This window comes from Engystomops pustulosus, chromosome 7 (genome assembly GCF_040894005.1).
Source record: "Engystomops pustulosus chromosome 7, aEngPut4.maternal, whole genome shotgun sequence".
Lineage (NCBI taxonomy): Eukaryota > Metazoa > Chordata > Amphibia > Anura > Leptodactylidae > Engystomops > Engystomops pustulosus.
Genome location: NC_092417.1, coordinates 169,914,825 through 169,936,810, shown reverse-complemented (window position 1 = coordinate 169,936,810; position 21,986 = coordinate 169,914,825). Strand labels below are relative to the sequence as shown.

The 21,986-nt window shown below is 41.9% G+C and overlaps 1 protein-coding gene across 2 annotated transcripts in view; it reads right to left on the bottom strand.

Moving 5' to 3' along the window:
• Positions 1-21,986, bottom strand: part of NELL1 (neural EGFL like 1) — a 534,618-nt gene that overhangs the window by 485,929 nt on the left and 26,703 nt on the right. For both annotated transcript variants that reach the window (XM_072118935.1, XM_072118936.1), the window contains exon 2: positions 13,103-13,231. In XM_072118935.1, coding sequence (XP_071975036.1) covers positions 13,103-13,231 — 129 coding nt within the window. The remainder of the gene's footprint in view (positions 1-13,102; positions 13,232-21,986) is intronic.

The following is a 21,986-nucleotide window of genomic DNA, read 5'->3' as shown; positions in this document are numbered from 1 at the left end:
TCTCTGAAATACTCTGTGCTGCTGGGAGACCCCTCTCCCTCCCACTATACTGCCTTATATCTGCTACAAAGTACAATTATTCTCTGAAATATTCTGTGCTGCTGGGACCTTGTCCCTCCCACTATACTGCTTTATATCTGCTACAAAGTACAATTATTCTCTGAAATACTCTGTGCTGCTGGGAGACCCCTCTCCCTCCCACTATACTGCTTTATATCTGCCACAAAGTACAATTATTCTCTGAAATACTCTGTGCTGCTGGGAGACCCCTCTCCCTCCCACTATACTGCTTTATATCTGCCACAAAGTACCATTATTCTCTGAAATACTCTGTGCTGCTGGGATCTCCTTCTCCCTCCCACTATACTGCCTTATATCTGCCACAAAGTACAATTATTCTCTGAAATACTCTGTGCTGCTGGGACCTTGTCCCTCCCACTATACTGCTTTATATCTGCTACAAAGTTCAATTATTCTCTGAAATACTCTGTGCTGCTGGGACCTTGTCCCTCCCACTATACTGCTTTATATCTGCTACAAAGTACAATTATTCTCTGAAATACTCTGTGCTGCTGGGGCCTTGTCCCTCCCACTATACTGCTTTATATCTGCTACAAAGTACAATTATTCTCTGAAATACTCTGTGCTGCTGGGAGACCCCTCTCCCTCCCACTATACTGCTTTATATCTGCTACAAAGTACAATTATTCTCTGAAATACTCTGTGCTGCTGGGAGACCCCTCTCCCTCCCTCTATACTGCTTTATACCTGCCACAAAGTACAATTATTCTCTGAAATACTCTGTGCTGCTGGGATCTCCTTCTCCCTCCCACTATACTGCCTTATATCTGCTACAAAGTACAATTATTCTCTGAAATACTCTGTGCTGCTGGGACCTTGTCCCTCCCACTATACTGCTTTATATCTGCTACAAAGTACAATTATTCTCTGAAATACTCTGTGCTGCTGGGATCTCCTTCTCCCTCCCACTATACTGCCTTATATCTGCCACAAAGTACAATTATTCTCTGAAATACTCTGTGCTGCTGGGAGACCCCTCTCCCTCCCACTATACTGCTTTATATCTGCTACAAAGTACAATTATTCTCTGAAATACTCTGTGCTGCTGGGAGACCCCTCTCCCTCCCACTATACTGCTTTATATCTGCCACAAAGTACAATTATTCTCTGAAATACTCTGTGCTGCTGGGAGACCCCTCTCCCTCCCACTATACTGCCTTATATCTGCCACAAAGTACAATTATTCTCTGAAATACTCTGTGCTGCTGGGGCCTTGTCCCTCCCACTATACTGCTTTATATCTGCCACAAAGTACCATTATTCTCTGAAATACTCTGTGCTGCTGGGATCTCCTTCTCCCTCCCACTATACTGCCTTATATCTGCCACAAAGTACAATTATTCTCTGAAATACTCTGTGCTGCTGGGATCTCCTTCTCCCTCCCACTATACTGCTTTATATCTGCTACAAAGTACAATTATTCTCTGAAATACTCTGTGCTGCTGGGATCTCCCTCTCCCTCCCACTATACTGCTTTATATCTGCCACAAAGTACAATTATTCTCTGAAATACTCTGTGCTGCTGGGATCTCCTTCTCCCTCCCACTATACTGCTTTATACCTGCCACAAAGTACAATTATTCTCTGAAATACTCTGTGCTGCTGGGAGCCCCTTCTCCCTCCCACTATACTGCTTTATATCTGCCACAAAGTACAATTATTCTCTGAAATACTCTGTGCTGCTGGGAGACCCCTCTCCCTCCCTCTATACTGCTTTATATCTGCCACAAAGTACAATTATTCTCTGAAATACTCTGTGCTGCTGGGATCTCCTTCTCCCTCCCACTATACTGCTTTATACCTGCCACAAAGTACAATTATTCTCTGAAATACTCTGTGCTGCTGGGAGACCCCTCTCCCTCCCTCTATACTGCTTTATATCTGCCACAAAGTACAATTATTCTCTGAAATACTCTGTGCTGCTGGGATCTCCTTCTCCCTCCCACTATACTGCTTTATACCTGCCACAAAGTACAATTATTCTCTGAAATACTCTGTGCTGCTGGGAGCCCCTTCTCCCTCCCACTATACTGCTTTATACCTGCCACAAAGTACAATTATTCTCTGAAATACTCTGTGCTGCTGGGATCTCCTTCTCCCTCCCACTATACTGCCTTATATCTGCCACAAAGTACAATTATTCTCTGAAATACTCTGTGCTGCTGGGAGCCCCTTCTCCCTCCCACTATACTGCTTTATATCTGCCACAAAGTACAATTATTCTCTGAAATACTCTGTGCTGCTGGGAGACCCATCTCCCTCCCTCTATACTGCTTTATATCTGCCACAAAGTACAATTATTCTCTGAAATACTCTGTGCTGCTGGGGCCTTGTCCCTCCCACTATACTGCTTTATATCTGCCACAAAGTACAATTATTCTCTGAAATACTCTGTGCTGCTGGGAGACCCCTCTCCCTCCCACTATACTGCTTTATATCTGCCACAAAGTACAATTATTCTCTGAAATACTCTGTGCTGCTGGGAGACCCCTCTCCCTCCCACTATACTGCCTTATATCTGCCACAAAGTACAATTATTCTCTGAAATACTCTGTGCTGCTGGGAGACCCCTCTCCCTCCCACTATACTGCCTTATATCTGCCACAAAGTACAATTATTCTCTGAAATACTCTGTGCTGCTGGGGCCTTGTCCCTCCCACTATACTGCTTTATATCTGCCACAAAGTACAATTATTCTCTGAAATACTCTGTGCTGCTGGGACCTTGTTACTCCCACTGCATTACTCTCAGTGACCATACAAGATCATTCAATTTCTTTCTCTGAAATCCTCTGTGCTGCTGGCTATCCTGCTCATCCCAATAATCTATACACACAAAATCCAGCTCACTCCTCTACTCAAATACTCTGTGCTGCTGTGGACTCCTTCCAGTATGCTACCCATTATCTGGCACCTCTCACCATCAAGATCAGCACATCCACCTCATGAAGTCTCAGAACACCAACATGACCAGAACACTCCTGAAACACTCTGTGCTGCTGAGATCTTGCTACCTACCCCATGATATGTCTGTGGACCCTGCTTCTCTCACTAGTTTACCTATATTTATTATCCATGGCCTCCTTCCTTCTAAAAATCAACTTTGAAAATGATGCTAATGAGTCAGAAGGGCTCTGGTGGGATGCTGTAGCTTCAATGGATGTTACACTGTGTATGAGCACTTCCTCCTCCCTCTGCTCCATACAGGCAGTCCCCGGGTTACATACAAGATAGGTTCCTTGGGTTTGTTGTTAGTTGAATTTGTATGTAAGTCGGAACTGTATATTTTATAATTGTAGCTCCAGACAATTTTTTTTTTGCCCCAGTGACAATTGGTGTTTCAAAATTTTTTGCTGTAATTGGACCAAGGATTATTAATAAAGCTTCACTACCTGGGACCACAGCCTGGGACTATAGAAAAGCATTCAGAGACTTCACCAGAGGACACAGTGGTCAGAGGGGTTCGTCTTTAACTAGGGGTCGTCTGTCCTTAAAAGACATCTACCACAAGGATGAAGGACTGTATGCAAATGAGCCTGAGGGGCTCCAGGCTCCATTAATTTCTATGGAGCCTGGAGCCCCTCAGACTCATTTGCATACAGTTCTTCATCCTGGTGGTAGATGCCCTTTAAGTGGGGGACCGCATGTATTCTGCTCAGGAATCTGTAGCACTAATGAACTGTGGGCTGTAACGCTCATAGAGCCCATCAAGCTCATTGAATAATTTTAAAAGTTGATTTGAGAAGGATGGAAGCCATGGATAACACATATTAGAAGAGTTTATCATGCTACATTCTGCATTAAATCCTCTGTGCTGCTGGGCACTTAGTTCCTTACTGTTGTATGGTCCAGAAAAGACCTAGGTCCGTCTGGTTAGACCAAGGGAGCAGCTTTCAGTCAGTGACCTTGCAGATGATTGGCACGCTCCTCCTTAAACACTCTGTGCTGCTGTTGCTTCTTATATTCCACACACTTTGAATGTATCTATACTGAGGGGATATTACAATGAGCTGCTCTCATCTGTCAGTGTTCTGCGGAGACTTCTATACAGATAATAGCAGCTAATGACAGTCCTGGGCGAGGCTCAGCTGGAGAGATCAGGATTTGTCCTCCGCCGTCTCCGGTACGTTTGGCGGCACAGCGGCGTCTCGCACTCGCCTGGATATTACTGTTATTTGCCTGTTTTTCTCGTCTAAAGAACAGAAGGGAAGAAGAGGGAAACAAGATTGTAGCGCGGCAGGTCACCTCTCACTCCGTCCTCAAGAGATATCATCACATCTGGGGCTTTATAACTGCAAAACTCAACAAGAACTTTCCAGCCGGCGCCAAAACCAACTTCCATCTGGTGCAGAGGGAGGGGCTGAAAAGCAAAGTACAAACCAACCGCGAGCCAAACAATTACCCCCTGTGAGGGCACATAGGAGAGGAAAACACTACACAAGAGCACAAAAACAGCTGAACACATGTACTGCAGAGCTGCACTCACTATTCTGCTGGTGCAGTCACTGTGTACATACATGACATTACTTATCCTGTACTGATCCTGAGTTACATCCTGTATTATACTCCAGAGCTGCACTCACTATTCTGCTGCTGGTGCAGTCACTGTGTACATACATGACATTACTTATCCTGTACTGATCCTGAGTTACATCCTGTATTATACCCCAGAGCTGCACTCACTATTCTGCTGCTGGTGCAGTCACTGTGTACATGCATGACATTACTTATCCTGTACTGATCCTGAGTTACATCCTGTATTATACTCCAGAGCTGCACTCACTATTCTGCTGCTGGTGCAGTCACTGTGTACATACATGACATTACTTATCCTGTACTGATCCTGAGTTACATCCTGTATTATACCCCAGAGCTGCACTCACTATTCTGCTGCTGGTGCAGTCACTGTGTACATACATGACATTACTTATCCTGTACTGATCCTGAGTTACATCCTGTATTATACACCAGAGCTGCACTCACTATTCTGCTGCTGGTGCAGTCACTGTGTACATACATGACATTACTTATCCTGTACTGATCCTGAGTTACATCCTGTATTATACTCCAGAGCTGCACTCACTATTCTGCTGCTGGTGCAGTCACTGTGTACATACATGACATTACTTATCCTGTACTGATCCTGAGTTACATCCTGTATTATACTCCAGGGCTGCACTCACTATTCTGCTGCTGGTGCAGTCACTGTGTACATACATGATATTACTTATCCTGTACTGATCCTGAGTTACATCCTGTATTATACTCCAGAGCTGCACTCACTATTCTGCTGCTGGTGCAGTCACTGTGTACATACATGACATTACTTATCCTGTACTGATCCTGAGTTACATCCTGTATTATACCCCAGAGCTGCACTCACTATTCTGCTGCTGGTGCAGTCACTGTACATACATGGCATTACTTATCCTGTACTGATCCTGAGTTACATGCAGTATTATACTCCAGAGCTGCACTCACTATTCTGCTGGTGCAGTCACTGTGTACATACATGACATTACTTATCCTGTACTGATCCTGAGTTACATCCTGTATTATACCCCAGAGCTGCACTCACTATTCTGCTGCTGGTGCAGTCACTGTGTACATACATGACATTACTTATCCTGTACTGATCCTGAGTTACATCCTGTATTATACCCCAGAGCTGCACTCACTATTCTGCTGCTGGTGCAGTCACTGTGTACATACATGACATTACTTATCCTGTACTGATCCTGAGTTACATCCTGTATTATACTCCAGAGCTGCACTCACTATTCTGCTGCTGGTGCAGTCACTGTGTACATACATGACATTACTTATCCTGTACTGATCCTGAGTTACATCCTGTATTATACTCCAGGGCTGCACTCACTATTCTGCTGCTGGTGCAGTCACTGTGTACATACATGATATTACTTATCCTGTACTGATCCTGAGTTACATCCTGTATTATACTCCAGAGCTGCACTCACTATTCTGCTGGTGCAGTCACTGTGTACATACATGACATTACTTATCCTGTACTGATCCTGAGTTACATTCTGTATTATACTCCAGAGCTGCACTCAATATTCTGCTGCTGGGGAAGTCACTGTACACATACATGACATCCTGTTGCATTCTGTACCCCAGAGCTGCACTCACTATTACAAATATGGTATTCCTTTATCTAGTCTCATTGCCATTTCTTTGGCTCACGCCCATGCTTTATAAAGCCACACCCCTGAGTATCTCCCAAGATGCATAGATATTTTTACAGTGTTGCAGTTGTATAATCAGGCTATGACCTATAGACTGTGTACCTATATATGATATATACTGTAATATTGTGCTAGACTTGGCGGTACACACTCCGTACGCCATGAAGCTTGGGGAAATAATTGATAGCTGTTCCGTGGCCCCGCCACGTCTTATCGGGTGATTAATGCGATGCCTGAGAAATTATTACCAATTACAGCGCATTCATTATGAGTGACAGCGTCCTGAGGGCCTGCGCCGCGCACTCCTCTCCCACGGCCTCCAGCGTCTTCCCTTCGGTTTTTTCAGAGTCTGTTTACCATTAATCACCGCGGCGCGATCACGACTCGTCTTGAAATATACGACCTTCCGCTTAGCGGCCATCTTAAGAAAACACGGCGGTGACTCACGGGAAGGGAACGGGAAGAAGAGAACAAGATGCTACAATGTAACCAGTCAATAGTTAGACATTCCGAGTGTAGAGAAATCGATACTTTTATCATCAGGATTTTTCTACTCTAGTTACATCCAAAGCTGCTTTCGAAATTAGTTGCCGTTACAAATGATTTTCTGCCTTAAAACATATGCTGACTTATAATAATCAATCCAATATATAGATACTTTCTAACTTTCTAAAAGCCATTACTTTTCCTCTTTTGCATTGATGGATTAGTTTCAGGGCTTGTTTTTTGTGAGACCTGTTGTATGCTTTCATAGTTTCCTTGGAGTTTTTCATAACTTAAGTAGCTATTTGTGTTTTAGGGCTTGATTTTTGTTAGACCTATTGTATTTTTTCAATGTTTCCTTTGATGTGCTAGTATATTATGTAGCTCTTTGTGTTTTAGGGCTTGGTTTTTGTTAGACCACTTGTATTTTTCATGGTTTTCTTAGATGTGCTAATAATTTATGTAGATCTTTGTGTTTTAGGGCTTGATTTTCGCTAGACCTGTTTTTTATTTTTTCATGGTTTCCTTAGATGTGCTAATAACTTATGTAGATCTTTGTGATTTAGGGCTTGATTTTTGTTAGAACAGTTTTTTTATTTTTTTATGGTTTCCTTTGATGTGCTAATAATTTATGTAGCTCTTTGTGATTTGAGCTTGATTTTTGCTAGACCTGTTGTATTTTTTCATGGTTTCCTTTGCTGTGCTTAAAACTTACGTAGCTCTTTGTCTTTTTGGGCTTGATTTTTGTTAGACCACTTGTATTTTTTCATGATTTCCTTTGATGTGCTAATAGCTTATGTATCTCTTTGTGTTTTAGGGCTTGGTTTTTGTTAGAAAAGTTGTACGTTTTCATGGTTTCCTATGAGGTGCTCATAACTTATGTAGCTCTTTGTTCTCACTGGCTTGTTTTTTGTGAGATCTGTTGTAGTGTTTGGTGGTTTCCTGTGATGTGCTCAAAACTTATTTAACGGGTTTCTTTGTTTCTGAGACTTGTATTTATTTATGGTTTCCTTTCAGGTTTTCACTACTTATGTAGCTCTGTCTATCATGGCTTGGTTTTTGTGAGCTCTGTTGCATTTCTTGATGGATTTCTTTGAGGTGTTCATAATTTATGTCGCTTTTTGATTTTCATGGTTTGTTTTTTGTGAGATCTGTGGGTGGTTTCCTGTCATGTGCTCATAACTTATGTAATTCTTTGTGTTTTTGAGATTTATTTTAAGAGAACTGTTGTATTTTTGAGAGTTTCCTTTTGAGGTGCCTATAACTTATGTAACTCTTTGCATCTTAAAGATTCACCAATGTTACTAACTTCTGTTAAAAATGTAAAAAAAAAACAGTTGTACATTGTCATCTTTTGAAAATTAGAATTTCTTTACATTATTTTATTGACATTTCAAGTTGAGGGCTTGTTTTTTTGTGGGAGGAGCTGCCATTTTTGTAGGTGCTGTTCTAGAGTATTTATGACTTATTTTGATTTATAGTTCAGATCATTATAGATACACTACCGCCACATATGTCATGTTTTTCTTATCCTCCAAGGGAAAAAAAAACGGGGGTTACAGTGTTTTACATTTTTAGTTGATTAGATTTATTCTTTTTACATTTTAACTACATTTCAATTTCAACCCCTCGGCAGCTTCCTTAGCGATGCATTGACACCCCTCATTTAGTTCAGAAAATGCTTTTAGATGCTTAGGTCAGTAGTGACCGTGGCATCTAGGGGGTTATACAGCTGTGATCATAGTCAGCTTCTGTGATTGCATGGGCTTAGTGCATGTATTTGTATGTTATGAAGCACCATGTTGTATAGGTCATGGCCAGTTATAGGCAACTGCATTTTAGAATTTTAAGTACTGCTTTGGATGTGACTAGAGTATATGAGTTTTCATAATCAAATTCAACAAAGTAAAGTATTTGCATGAAAAATATAAGGAAAGAGTCGGACATTATTTCTGCTGACTACATGGAGATGAGACAGGGCACTAATAATATTACTACAGATAGTTCTGATAATAATACCGTAGACACCCGCCATACACATGTAATAATACTAATAACAGGCACAACCATCTATTATGATCTGCATTTCCCTTCCGCTTCAGACATCTAATGATAGGCTGCAGCCGTGTTACAGAGAGGAAACTCCAGCTGTGTAGTCAGTGATGAATAGAATTGTCCGCAACTACTGTATCGCACCGAGAGGCAAAACGCACAACCGTACACAAGCCAAGCACAGCAAGGCAAAAGGAAAGTCATGATACAATCCTAAAATGGCCCAAAAAATGGGTGTACCACCTTCATACATAGTAGTAATATTCAAATCTTATGTAACTATTTGTGTTTCAGGGCTTGTTTTCTGTGAGACCGGTTGTATTTTTCATGGCCACAGTATTATAGTAGTTATATTCCTGTACATAGGGGGCAGTATTATAGTAGTTATATTCTTGTACATAGGGGGCAGTATTATAGTAGTTATATTCTTGTACATAGGGGGCAGTATTATAGTAGTTATATTCTTGTACATAGGGGGCGGTATTATAGTAGTTATATTCTTGTACATAGGGGGCAGTATTATAGTAGTTATATTCTTGTACATAGGGAGCAGTATTATAGTAGTTATATTCTTGTACATAGGGGGCAGTATTATAGTAGTTATATTCTTGTACATAGGGGGCAGTATTATAGTAGTTATATTCTTGTACATAGGGGGCAGTATTATAGTAGTTATATTCTTGTACATAGGGGGCAGTATTATAGTAGTTATATTCTTGTACATAGGGGGCAGTATTATAGTAGTTATATTCTTGTACATAGAGGGCAGTATTATAGTAGTTATATTCTTGTACATAGGGGGCAGTATTATAGTAGTTATATTCCTGTACATAGGGGGCAGTATTATAGTAGTTATATTCCTGTACATAGGGGGCAGTATTATAGTAGTTATATTCCTGTACATAGGGGGCAGTATTATAGTAGTTATATTCTTGTACATAGGGGGCAGTATTATAGTAGTTATATTCCTGTACATAGAGGGCAGTATTATAGTAGTTATATTCCTGTACATAGGGGGCAGTATTATAGTAGTTATATTCCTGTACATAGGGGGCAGTATTATAGTAGTTATATTCCTGTACATAGGGGGCAGTATTATAGTAGTTATATTCTTGTACATAGGGGGCAGTATTATAGTAGTTCTATTCTTGTACATAGGGGGCAGTATTATAGTAGTTATATTCCTGTACATAGGGGGCAGTATTATAGTAGTTATATTCCTGTACATAGGGGGCAGTATTATAGTAGTTATATTCCTGTACATAGGGGGCAGTATTATAGTAGTTATATTCTTGTACATAGGGGGCAGTATTATAGTAGTTATATTCCTGTACATAGAGGGCAGTATTATAGTAGTTATATTCCTGTACATAGGGGGCAGTATTATATTAGTTATATTCCTGTACATAGGGGGCAGTATTATAGTAGTTATATTCCTGTACATAGGGGGCAGTATTATAGTAGTTATATTCTTGTACATAGGGAGCAGTATTATAGTAGTTATATTCCTGTACATAGGGGGCAGTATTATAGTAGTTATATTCTTGTACATAGGGGGCGGTATTATAGTAGTTATATTCTTGTACATAGGGGACAGTATTATAGTAGCTATATTCTTGTACATAGGGGGCAGTATTATAGTAGTTATATTCTTGTACATAGGGGGCAGTATTATAGTAGTTATATTCTTGTACATAGGGAGCAGTATGATAGTAGTTATATTCTTGTACATAGGGGGCAGTATTATAGTAGTTATATTCCTGTACATAGGGGGCAGTATTATAGTAGTTATATTCTTGTACATAGGGGGCAGTATTATAGTAGTTATATTCTTGTACATAGGGGGCAGTATTATTGTAGTTATATTCTTGTACATAGGGGGCAGTATTATAGTAGTTATATTCTTTTACATAGGGGGCAGTATTATAGTAGTTATATTCTTGTACATAGGGGGCAGTATTATAGTAGTTATATTCTTGTACATAGGGGGCAGTATTATAGTAGTTATATTCTTGTACATAGGGGGCAGTGTTATAGTAGTTATATTCTTGTACATAGGGGGCAGTATTATAGTAGTTCTATTCTTGTACATAGGGGGCAGTATTATAGTAGTTATATTCTTGTACATAGGGGGCAGTATTATAGCAGTAATATTCTTGTACATAGGGGGCAGTATTATAGTAGTTATATTCCTGTACATAGGGGGCAGTATTATAGTAGTTATATTCCTGTACATAGGGGGCAGTATTATAGTAGTTATATTCTTGTACATAGGGGGCAGTATTATAGTAGTTATATTCTTGTACATCGGAGGCAGTATTATAGTAGTTATATTCTTGTACATAGGGAGCAGTATTATAGTAGTTTAATTCTTGTACATAGGGGGCAGTATTATAGTAGTTTTATTCTTGTACATAGGGGGCAGTATTATAGTAGTTATATTCTTGTACATAGGGAGCAGTATTATAGTAGTTATATTCTTGTACATAGGGGGCAGTATTATAGTAGTTTTATTCTTGTACATAGGGGGCAGTATTATAGTAGTTATATTCTTGTACATAGGGAGCAGTATTATAGTAGTTATATTCCTGTACATAGGGGGCAGTTTTATAGTAGTTATATTCTTGTACATAGGGGGCAGTATTATAGTAGTTATATTCCTGTACATAGGGGGCAGTATTATAGTAGTTATATTCTTGTACATAGGGGGCAGTATTATAGTAGTTATATTCTTGTACATAGGGGGCAGTATTATAGTAGTTTTATTCTTGTACATAGGGGGCAGTATTATAGTAGTTATATTCTTGTACATAGGGAGCAGTATTATAGTAGTTATATTCTTGTACATAGGGGGCAGTATTATAGTAGTTTTATTCTTGTACATAGGGGGCAGTATTATAGTAGTTATATTCTTGTACATAGGGAGCAGTATTATAGTAGTTATATTCTTGTACATAGGGGGCAGTATTATAGTAGTTTTATTCTTGTACATAGGGGGCAGTATTATAGTAGTTATATTCTTGTACATAGGGGGCAGTATTATAGTAGTTTTATTCTTGTACATAGGGGGCAGTATTATAGTAGTTATATTCTTGTACATAGGGAGCAGTATTATAGTAGTTATATTCCTGTACATAGGGGGCAGTATTATAGTAGTTATATTCTTGTACATAGGGAGCAGTATTATAGTAGTTATATTCCTGTACATAGGGGGCAGTATTATAGTAGTTATATTCTTGTACATAGGGGGCAGTATTATAGTAGTTATATTCTTGTACATAGGGGGCAGTATTATAGTAGTTTTATTCTTGTACATAGGGGGCAGTATTATAGTAGTTATATTCTTGTACATAGGGAGCAGTATTATAGTAGTTATATTCTTGTACATAGGGGGCAGTATTATAGTAGTTTTATTCTTGTACATAGGGGGCAGTATTATAGTAGTTATATTCTTGTACATAGGGAGCAGTATTATAGTAGTTATATTCCTGTACATAGGGGGCAGTATTATAGTAGTTTTATTCTTGTACATAGGGGGCAGTATTATAGTAGTTATATTCTTGTACATAGGGGGCAGTATTATAGTAGTTATATTCCTGTACACAGGGGGCAGTATTATAGTAGTTATATTCCTGTACACAGGGGGCAGTATTATAGTAGTTATATTCTTGTACATAGGGGGTAGTATTATAGTAGTTATATTCCTGTACATAGGGGGCAGTATTATAGTAGTTATATTCTTGTACATAGGGGGCAGTATTATAGTAGTTATATTCTTGTACATAGGGGGCAGTATTATAGTAGTTATATTCCTGTACATAGGGGGCAGTATTATAGTAGTTATATTCCTGTACATAGGGGGCAGTATTATAGTAGTTATATTCTTGTACATAGGGGGCAGTATTATAGTAGTTATATTCCTGTACATAGGGGGCAGTATTATAGTAGTTATATTCCTGTACATAGGGGGCAGTATTATAGTAGTTATATTCTTGTACATAGGGGGCAGTATTATAGTAGTTATATTCCTGTACATAGGGGGCAGTATTATAGTAGTTATATTCTTGTACATAGGGAGCAGTATTATAGTAGTTATATTCCTGTACATAGGGGGCAGTATTATAGTAGTTATATTCTTGTACATAGGGGGCAGTATTATAGTAGTTATATTCTTGTACATAGGGGCAGTATTATAGTAGTTACATTCTGGTATATAGGTGTAATAATAATACTCTCTTAGATTTATTGCATTTTAATGTAAATATAAGAGATAAGACTTACCATGAAATAAGAAGGCTTTGCTGCTATTGTGCGCTCCATACACCTGTGTAATCCCTCTTGTGTTGTTCTCTAGTTCCAACTCAGAAATAATGTCAATTTGTAAGTCGTTGTCCGTCCCAATTCCAAACACTGAAACAGAAGAAGAAGATCAGAGTTTGCAACAGACTCATTTTCAAGCAGAGGCGGGTCTATCTTATTCAGGGGCGGGTGCAGAGTGGGAGTGGCTATGGATCCTCTGGGGTGTAACTAATATTTCAAACAAAGTAAACAAAGCAGGCAAATCTTTTAGGAGGAACATGTTGTGCCCCTGAACAATGACTCTTATGACATTTATAGCAAATAGTCTATAGCGCCAGACCCTAGAACTTTAAAAAGGTACCAGTACATTCTTCAAGGGGTATACACCGTCAATGATGTAGCCTTATTTATATCCTCAACATTATCTACATGCACAATGGAAACACAGAGCAGATTCGGCTCTGCCACAGCCACTTGTAATATTGATCCTTCCTAGCGCCGTATAAGTCTATTATTTATTAGTATTATTGGAGTTCATTACACCAGACACCGGTCCCATCAATGTGGAGACATTTCTGAACATCCCCTCGAAATCCAAGAGTTGCAAAACATTTCCGAATCCAAAACAAAACTGGTTAACAAAACCTTCGGGAAGAAGTTCAAGTTGTGTGATAGACAAATGAAAGGCGCGGCAGGAAGGAGCGCGCAGTAGGCAGATGTCTCCCGCTTTATTCCCGGCTTAATTACAAGGAGGCGTCTGACTAATTACATGCACCTGCAGTCATTACCTCTAAAGTGCTGCTGACTAAGGACACGGAAGACACAGGAGCCACGGCGGAGAGACATTTTCTGAGGAAATTATACAACTTCAAGACTCTGGAGCCAGCGATGAATCCGCTATGGAGAAGTTAAGCACCTGGCAAGGCACAGGGGCCCTATAAGCTTACAAGCTTATAAAACATTATGATAGAGCGCCACCTTTCTTCACAGGCCATGTCTGGTATTACAGCTATATACAGTTGTCAATATTACCAGAGTTGTAATACCAGATACAACCACTGGACATGATGGCGCTGTTTCACAAAAATATACAGTAGGTTTAACTATGGACTTGAGAGGGACCCTATAAAGAGTTCTAAAAAGTTTAATCTTCTGCCGAAATAGCAATAAAAACTGGTTGAAGAGCCAATTCTAAGACAGACAGACAGCCAAGTGCACACCAATCGGCTCTTCAACCAGTTGTAATTGCTATCTGTAAGACAGAGTTATACTTATGCTGTGTGCTCACACTGCTGTGCTCTGTGCTCTTTGCGGCCAGTGTTAGGTATTGTTCCTGGAGGGATTTATGTATATGAGCAACAGAACAGAGAAATATGGACTGGTATTCCAGGATCTTAGCCAGTGTTGGGTATCGTCCCTAGAGAGATGTGTAATCAGACCTCTGTGATTATTGTTAGTAGCAGCAGGACTGTGAAAATCAGATTTATTTCCCAGTATTCTAGCGTATGGGAGCTTGTCCCCAGCTTTTATAACCCAGACAGAATAGATTGGGCAATGTTCTAACACACTTCAACTCCATCTGCTACTAACAACAACACAATGAAAGGTGTGATTGCACATTTCTCCAGGGACAATACCTAACACTGGCGGCAGAGAGCACAGAGCACAGCACTAACACTGGCGGCAGAGAGCACAGAGCACTGCAGTGCGAGTACAATACCTAAGACTGGCAGGAGAGAGCACAGAGCACTGCAGTGTGAGTACAATACGTAACACTGGCAGCGAAGAGCACAGAGCACAGCACTGACACTGGCGGCAGAACGCACAGAGCACTGCAGTGTGAGTACAATACCTAACACTGGCGGCAGAGAGCACAGAGCACTGCAGTGTGAGTGCAATACCTAACACTGGCAGTAGAGAGCACAGAGCACTGCAGTGTGAGTGCAATACCTAATACTGGCAGCAGAGAGCACATAGCACTGCAGTGTGAGTACAATACCTAACACTGGCGGCAGAGAGCACAGAGCACTGCATTGTGAGTACAATACCTAACACTAGCAGCAGAGAGCACCGAGCACTGCAGTGTGAGTACAATACCTAACACTGGCGGCAGAGAGCACAGAGCACTGCAGTGTGAGTGCAATACCTAACACTGGCAGTAGAGAGCACAGAGCACTGCAGTGTGAGTGCAATACCTAATACTGGCAGCAGAGAGCACAGAGCACTGCAGTGTGAGTACAATACCTAACACTGGCGGCAGAGAGCACAGAGCACTGCAGTGTGAGTGCAATACCTAACACTGGCAGCAGAGAGCACAGAGCACTGCAGTGTGAGTACAATACCTAACACTGGCGGCAGAGAGCACAGAGCACTGCAGTGTGAGTGCAATACCTAACACTGGCAGTAGAGAGCACAGAGCACTGCAGTGTGAGTGCAATACCTAATACTGGCAGCAGAGAGCACAGAGCACTGCAGTGTGAGTACAATACCTAACACTGGCGGCAGAGAGCACAGAGCACTGCAGTGTGAGTGCAATACCTAACACTGGCAGCAGAGAGCACAGAGCACTGCAGTGTGAGTGCAATACCTAACACTGGCAGCAGAGAGCACAGAGCACTGCAGCGTGAGTGCAATACCTAACACTGGCGGCAGAGAACACAGAGCACAGCAGTGTGAGTACAATACCTAACACTGGCAGCAGAGAGCACAGAGCACTGCAGTGTGAGTACAATACCTAACACTGGGAGCAGAGAGCACAGAGCACAGAGCACTGTAGCGTGAGTGCAATACCTAACACTGGCAGCAGAGAGCACAGAGCACTGCAGTGTGAGTACAATACCTAACACTGGGAGCAGAGAGCACAGAGCACTGCATTGTGAGTACAATACCTAACACTGGCAGCAGAGAGCACTGAGCACTGTAGCGTGAGTGCAATACCTAACACTGGCAGCAGAGAGCACAGAGCACTGCAGTGTGAGTACAATACCTAACACTGGGAGCAGAGAGCACAGAGCACTGTAGCGTGAGTGCAATACCTAACACTGGCGGCAGAGAGCACAGAGCACTGCAGTGTGAGTACAATACCTAACACTAGCAGCAGAGAGCACCGAGCACTGCAGTGTGAGTACAATACCTAACACTGGCAGCACAGAGCACAGAGCACTGCAGTGTGAGTACAATACCTAACACTGGCAGCACAGAGCACTGGAGTGTGAGTGCAATACCTAACATTGGCTGGGTCACACCTGCTGCTATGTTCCATATAAACACTCAGCTCTGCTACACCCACCGCTCGGCTGTGCTACACCTGTGACATACATAAGGTACATTATATATTCCTTCTGCTCGCCTCTCTCCGCTCTATTTGCAGCGGCAGTTACTTGATCTCTCTATTCATAGTCGCGCTCTCTGTCAGCAGCTCCATTTCCCCCGGTAGCGCTTTCTTTCCACCTTCTCCCGCGCTTCAAAGACCTATTTTTGGATCCTGTTGTTTTATTTTTCTTAACAGCGCCGCGTTCTGCCAGAACAATGGATCTGAAAGTCGCCATTTACAGACATTCAAGGTGTCAGTATTAATGCGCCGGCTCCATGGCGGTCTCAAGTGTCGCTACAATCTGCCGCTACCTCCGGGTTTAAGGTGTGAAATCCATACTGATGAGGAGACAATGGCGCCTTCAATCAGCGAACGGGGAAGAATAGCGCTATTACTGGCCTCCGGAAACATCCTGCGCCATTGTGCGTGTAATAAATCACTGCATGCGGTATATTTGTCTGTACACACTGCGACAAGTCAAGTGTTCGAGACCACACAATGCTCATCCCACAACCATATTGGTGGCCGTGGAGAACCATATTTGGTCACCTAGTCACCACTTGCATATTCCTGACCATAGTTTGGTTTACATCCTTGAAGGGACTGTGAAAATCTGTGGTTGAATACGGAGAAAACTTAATTTTATGTCTCAGCGCAGCATCACATGGGCAGCTAGAATCTGTATCTTTCACTAGGAATTCTCTGTGAAAAAGGAATTTCTGTATCAATTAGATATATGTATTTGAAGTTGAAGTGTCCCGCTTCATACGCATGTCTTTCTGTGGCCTTAATGCAGAGAAAACTTTATTTTATGTCTCAGCGCAGCATCACATGGGCAGCTAGAGAAAGTATGTTTTCATTCGAATTCTTTGTGATACTTATAGGGGGTTCTTTGTATAAACTATAAACTAAATAAACAACTTTGCAGGCGAACTGTCCTCCATCATAAGCATGATGTCTCAGCACAGCATCACATGGGCAGTATAGTCAGTATCTTGGAATTCACCATGAAAATTATAAGGGGTTCTCTCTATTAACTGTGCACTAAATATATGGTTTTATAGGTGAACTGTCCTACACCATAATCGTTTATTGAGAAAATTCATGGCCTATATGTACTATATATGCAAATGACCCTTCTGGTGCACTATGGACATGGTAATGAGGTCCGGTGCATCCCTTCTTGCCCAGTTTCAAATGGGAAGCAAAACACCATCCATCAAGGCTAAGCACGAGGTTCTGGTTGGTGATTGGTGGAAGTAGGTTACAGAAAGTGCACTGGACCTTATGACCATCCCCATGGTGCACCAAAATGGCTAATCTGCATATGCATACAAATAACGGATTATCTCAATAAATCTATTCTTGTATGATGCAGTCTTTAGTAGATATGTAATGCAGAGAACCCCATATATGGCTGGCAGAGAACTCCTACAAGAGATTCTGGTTGTAGCTGCCCATGTGATGTTGTGCTGAGACATGATAAACTTGACAGCGCTGTAATTTTGGTATGTATACTGCAATCAGATAAGGGTCAAGCTGCAATATTTGACATAGACACATGTATGTATTCGCTTCTACTGTGGCTTCTCTGCTGATTGGTGGAACCCCCTCCCCTTCCCCCCCCCCCCCCGACTGTATAGACGGATCACCATTGTTTAGAGAGTCTTCCTAGTCTTCCTTTACAATGTACTTCCCACACTTATCCTCCGATTCTCCAGATATTTGCCGATTATATGAAGAATTGTACAGTTTCCGCAGCAGGAGTTCCGCAGCAGTAACTGGATGACCCAGGTTTGTGTTTATACACAGAGAGAGAGGCGACTGCACACTGACGGGAAACTGACTACGACTGCAAACATCTGAGCGCGTCAAGGATTTCAGAAACGCTTCTGTGAGGCTCAAAAACCAAAAAAATTCTGCAAATACAAACAAGAGAATAAATAACGTGACAACTGCAGGAGAACGCCGCGCCGCTCTCCGGATTCTGTCTGACGCCGTATAAGCTGGAAGACCAGGAGTAGGACATCCCCTATAAGGTCAATCCTTGTTTAGGGTCAGACTGGGAAAAATACTATATGGATACATAGATAGAGGTCACCAGTGATGATCAGGGTCCAAAACTACTGAATTGTAACATCTAAACCCGTTATTGGTTCCATTGATGCATCAAATCACAGATCAGACGACTCCTCTCCAGCCTAAGGTAAGATGACAATTGCTACAATGTAGAGACCTGACTGTATTAGTGGTAACAATGTAACAGATACAAAGATTCTAGAATATGGGGGCTGTCCTGGGGGTCATTCAGTTTACTTATGTAATGGTGTCTTATTGATTGTCCCACCCATTTGTATAGGACTCACAGCCAATCAACCTTATGCCCCACCCATTTGTATAGGACTCACAGCCAATCAACCTTATGCCCCACCCATTTGTATAGGACTCACAGCCAATCAACCTTATGCCCCACCCATTTGTATAGGACTCACAGCCAAATTTTGAATGACCCCTAACCCCCATTCCCCCTGTTTATCCAAATACCGCAATACAGGCAGTCCCCGGGTTACATACAAGATAGGGTCTGTAGGTTTGTTCTTAAGTTGAGTTTGTATGTAAGTCGGAACTGTATATTTTATCATTGTAATCCCAGACAGAACTTTTTTGGTCTCTGTGACAATTGGATTTTAAAAATGTTGGGTTACTAAAGCGTCATTACAGACACCTGTGATAACTGTTGCAGCTGATGATTGTTGCCTGGGACTAAAGTACAATAACTTACCAATATACAGAGGTCCGTTTGTAACTAGGGGTCGTATGTAAGTCAAGTGTTCTTAAGTAGGGGACCGCCTGTACAGACCTCTCCTCTCCGCAGACCCCCAATAAATTCGGACCAGACAGACCCCGCAAACAGAAACCACTGAGATATATGATATTATTTAGAATTCCAAAGGTCCATCTTGCCCTTCCTAAAAATGACCCCATATGCTATCCGTACAGCTCTGATGCTACAGGGTATCTATCGGAAGACTGCCCTTTTCTATCTTTGTCGCCCCCAGCAGGTAATACTAGGAACCTGTGCATGTGTCAGTTTTCACTGTAGTTCTCGAATTCTATTCATGGTTAAAGCTTTGGGCTATAATCAAGTGATAACCCTCAGACAACAAGAAGGAGCATTGCCTTCAATATCACAAAGATTTGCAGTAGCATCTCAATCTGATTTACTGCAGGGAATTATTTATGCCGAATTCCGGATCCCCCCCCCCCCCCTGAACAGCGTGTGACCTGAGGAATGTACATTACATATTCAACCTAGAGAAAGCGGCTCCGCAGGGAGACAATCCCCTCTCCGCCGCCGCTTGTATCTCCATGTATATAATTACTGACATGACCCAACCTACATTCCACCAGTACCATTATTGATGAGGCGCAGAGAGCCCCCCCGAGGATCCCATCAAAAAATGGGTGCTGGGAGATGCATCATCAGTCACCAATTTCTGGGGCATGAAGTACATGAAGTGGATGACAAAAAGCAAAGCGGATGATTCCCACCATTGTACAGATTATTAAAGGAACAGTCCGGGATAAACTGATACAATGGGGGTCATTTACTAAGGGCCCGATTCGCGTTTTCCCGACGTGTTACCCGAATATTTCCGATTTGCGCCGATTGTACTTGAATTGCCCCGGGATTTTGGCGCATGCGATCGGATTGTGGCGCATCGGCGCTGGCATGCACGCGATGGAAATCGGGGGCCGTGGCCGAACGAAAACCCGACGAATTCGGAAAAACCGCCGCATTAAAATAAAAAAATTTAAAAAAAAAAGTGTCACGAGACTTGCACTTACCTTCACTAGGAATAGGCCGGTGTACTTGAGTGGATTTCGGCGGACTTCAGCGCAGCAGCGCCACCTGGTGGACGTCGGAGGAACTACCTTAGTGAATCCCGTCCGGACCCGAATCCTCCGCAGAGAACGCGCCGCTGGATCGCAAATGGACCGGGTAAGTAAATCTGCCCCAATACATGTAAATTATGGAGAAAAACTAAAACTATTTAACAAAACAGAATATGACACCGCCACCTAGTGGTCATTATAGTAGGAAACGCACCTGAAAATTCCATGAAATTACTTTATTCCAATTGACAAAAAAGTTGACTAATCGGCTAAGTACTAGGTGTAATGAGTTGGGGACGCCCATAAGATTTACAGAACACAAAATTAATCGGATTCCCGGATCCTTGAGGCAGGTGTAGATTTCAGCACAAAAGAGAATAATTACCTGCCTGACGAATATCGCTAAGCACTTTACGCGGAGTACAGACTACTAAACAATAATTATACTCTCACCGTGCAGGGAAAACACAGATTACCCCACAATCACCGGCAATACAGAAAATGAGTGCACATCCCGTCCCCGCTATCCTGGATCTGTTATATGGAGGACAACAAAGGGTTAATGGGCATCTCACGGCCTCCCCGAGTGAATCCCCTATACTCAACCCAAGGGGACATGCACCACAGAGGTCTCAAAGGTCCCTATAGCAGCAATACCACAAATGACCTGTAGGTTTATTGGTTAGCATTACAGCCTTGCAGCGCTGGGGACCTGGGTTCAAGTTCCATCAAGTCTCATTCAAAATCTGCAAAGAGTTTGTATGATCTCTCTGTGTTTGCGTTGGTTTCCTCCGGGTCCTCCAGTTTCCTCCCACACTCCAAAACATACTGGTAGGTTGAATAGATTTTGAGCCCCATTGGGGACAGGGACTGATTTTGCAAAACTCTGTGCAGCGCTACGTGATCTGTGTGCGCTATATAAATAAATAATTGTTATTATTAGGTTAGGAAGAAAATAGACTTATTTTTGGAATACTGGGTAATCCCTTTAAGTGCACCTAGTGTAATGTAATATTCCTGAGGATGACTAATAGACACCTGGCTGTGTGCTAGCTAGGGGTAGAGGAAGTCTCCTAGTAGGAGACGAAACGCGTGGGGAGCCCTTCACCCCCTCCACTTCATTCCGAGACCTTACTCAGCAACCTGCTCTTCTTCACCTATTGGAACATTACCTGTTCCATGTGCAGCGTAATGTATTTAGGCCTGATATAGGACTCATGCACTTTTGCATATTATGCACTTTACTCTTTTTTTGGTCCACTGATGGGACTAGCTAGCACACAGCCCGGTGTCTATTAGTCATCCTCAGGAATATTACATTCAATGTGTGAGGGGGGTTGTTGGTGTATACTTACCCGTATAACCAATGTGGCATTTTCATATGTACTTTGTACGTTTTAATTGATTTTAATTGTGAGTTTGTCTTGTATAACATATGTGGTAATTCAATAAAGATTGTTTACTTTTTTGTACTTTGCCGTGTGACACACCGGTTTTTGCTCGTGGTTTGTACATTCATATTTATGGTGTGTCGGCAGTGTTGGAATTTGACTGGGCTGTGCTAGGTCATTCTTGCTTGTTAACCTGCAAGTGTTTGACGCACACTAGAAGGGTAACCACCAAGTCTTCCGTCTAGAAGTATAACCACATAGTTGA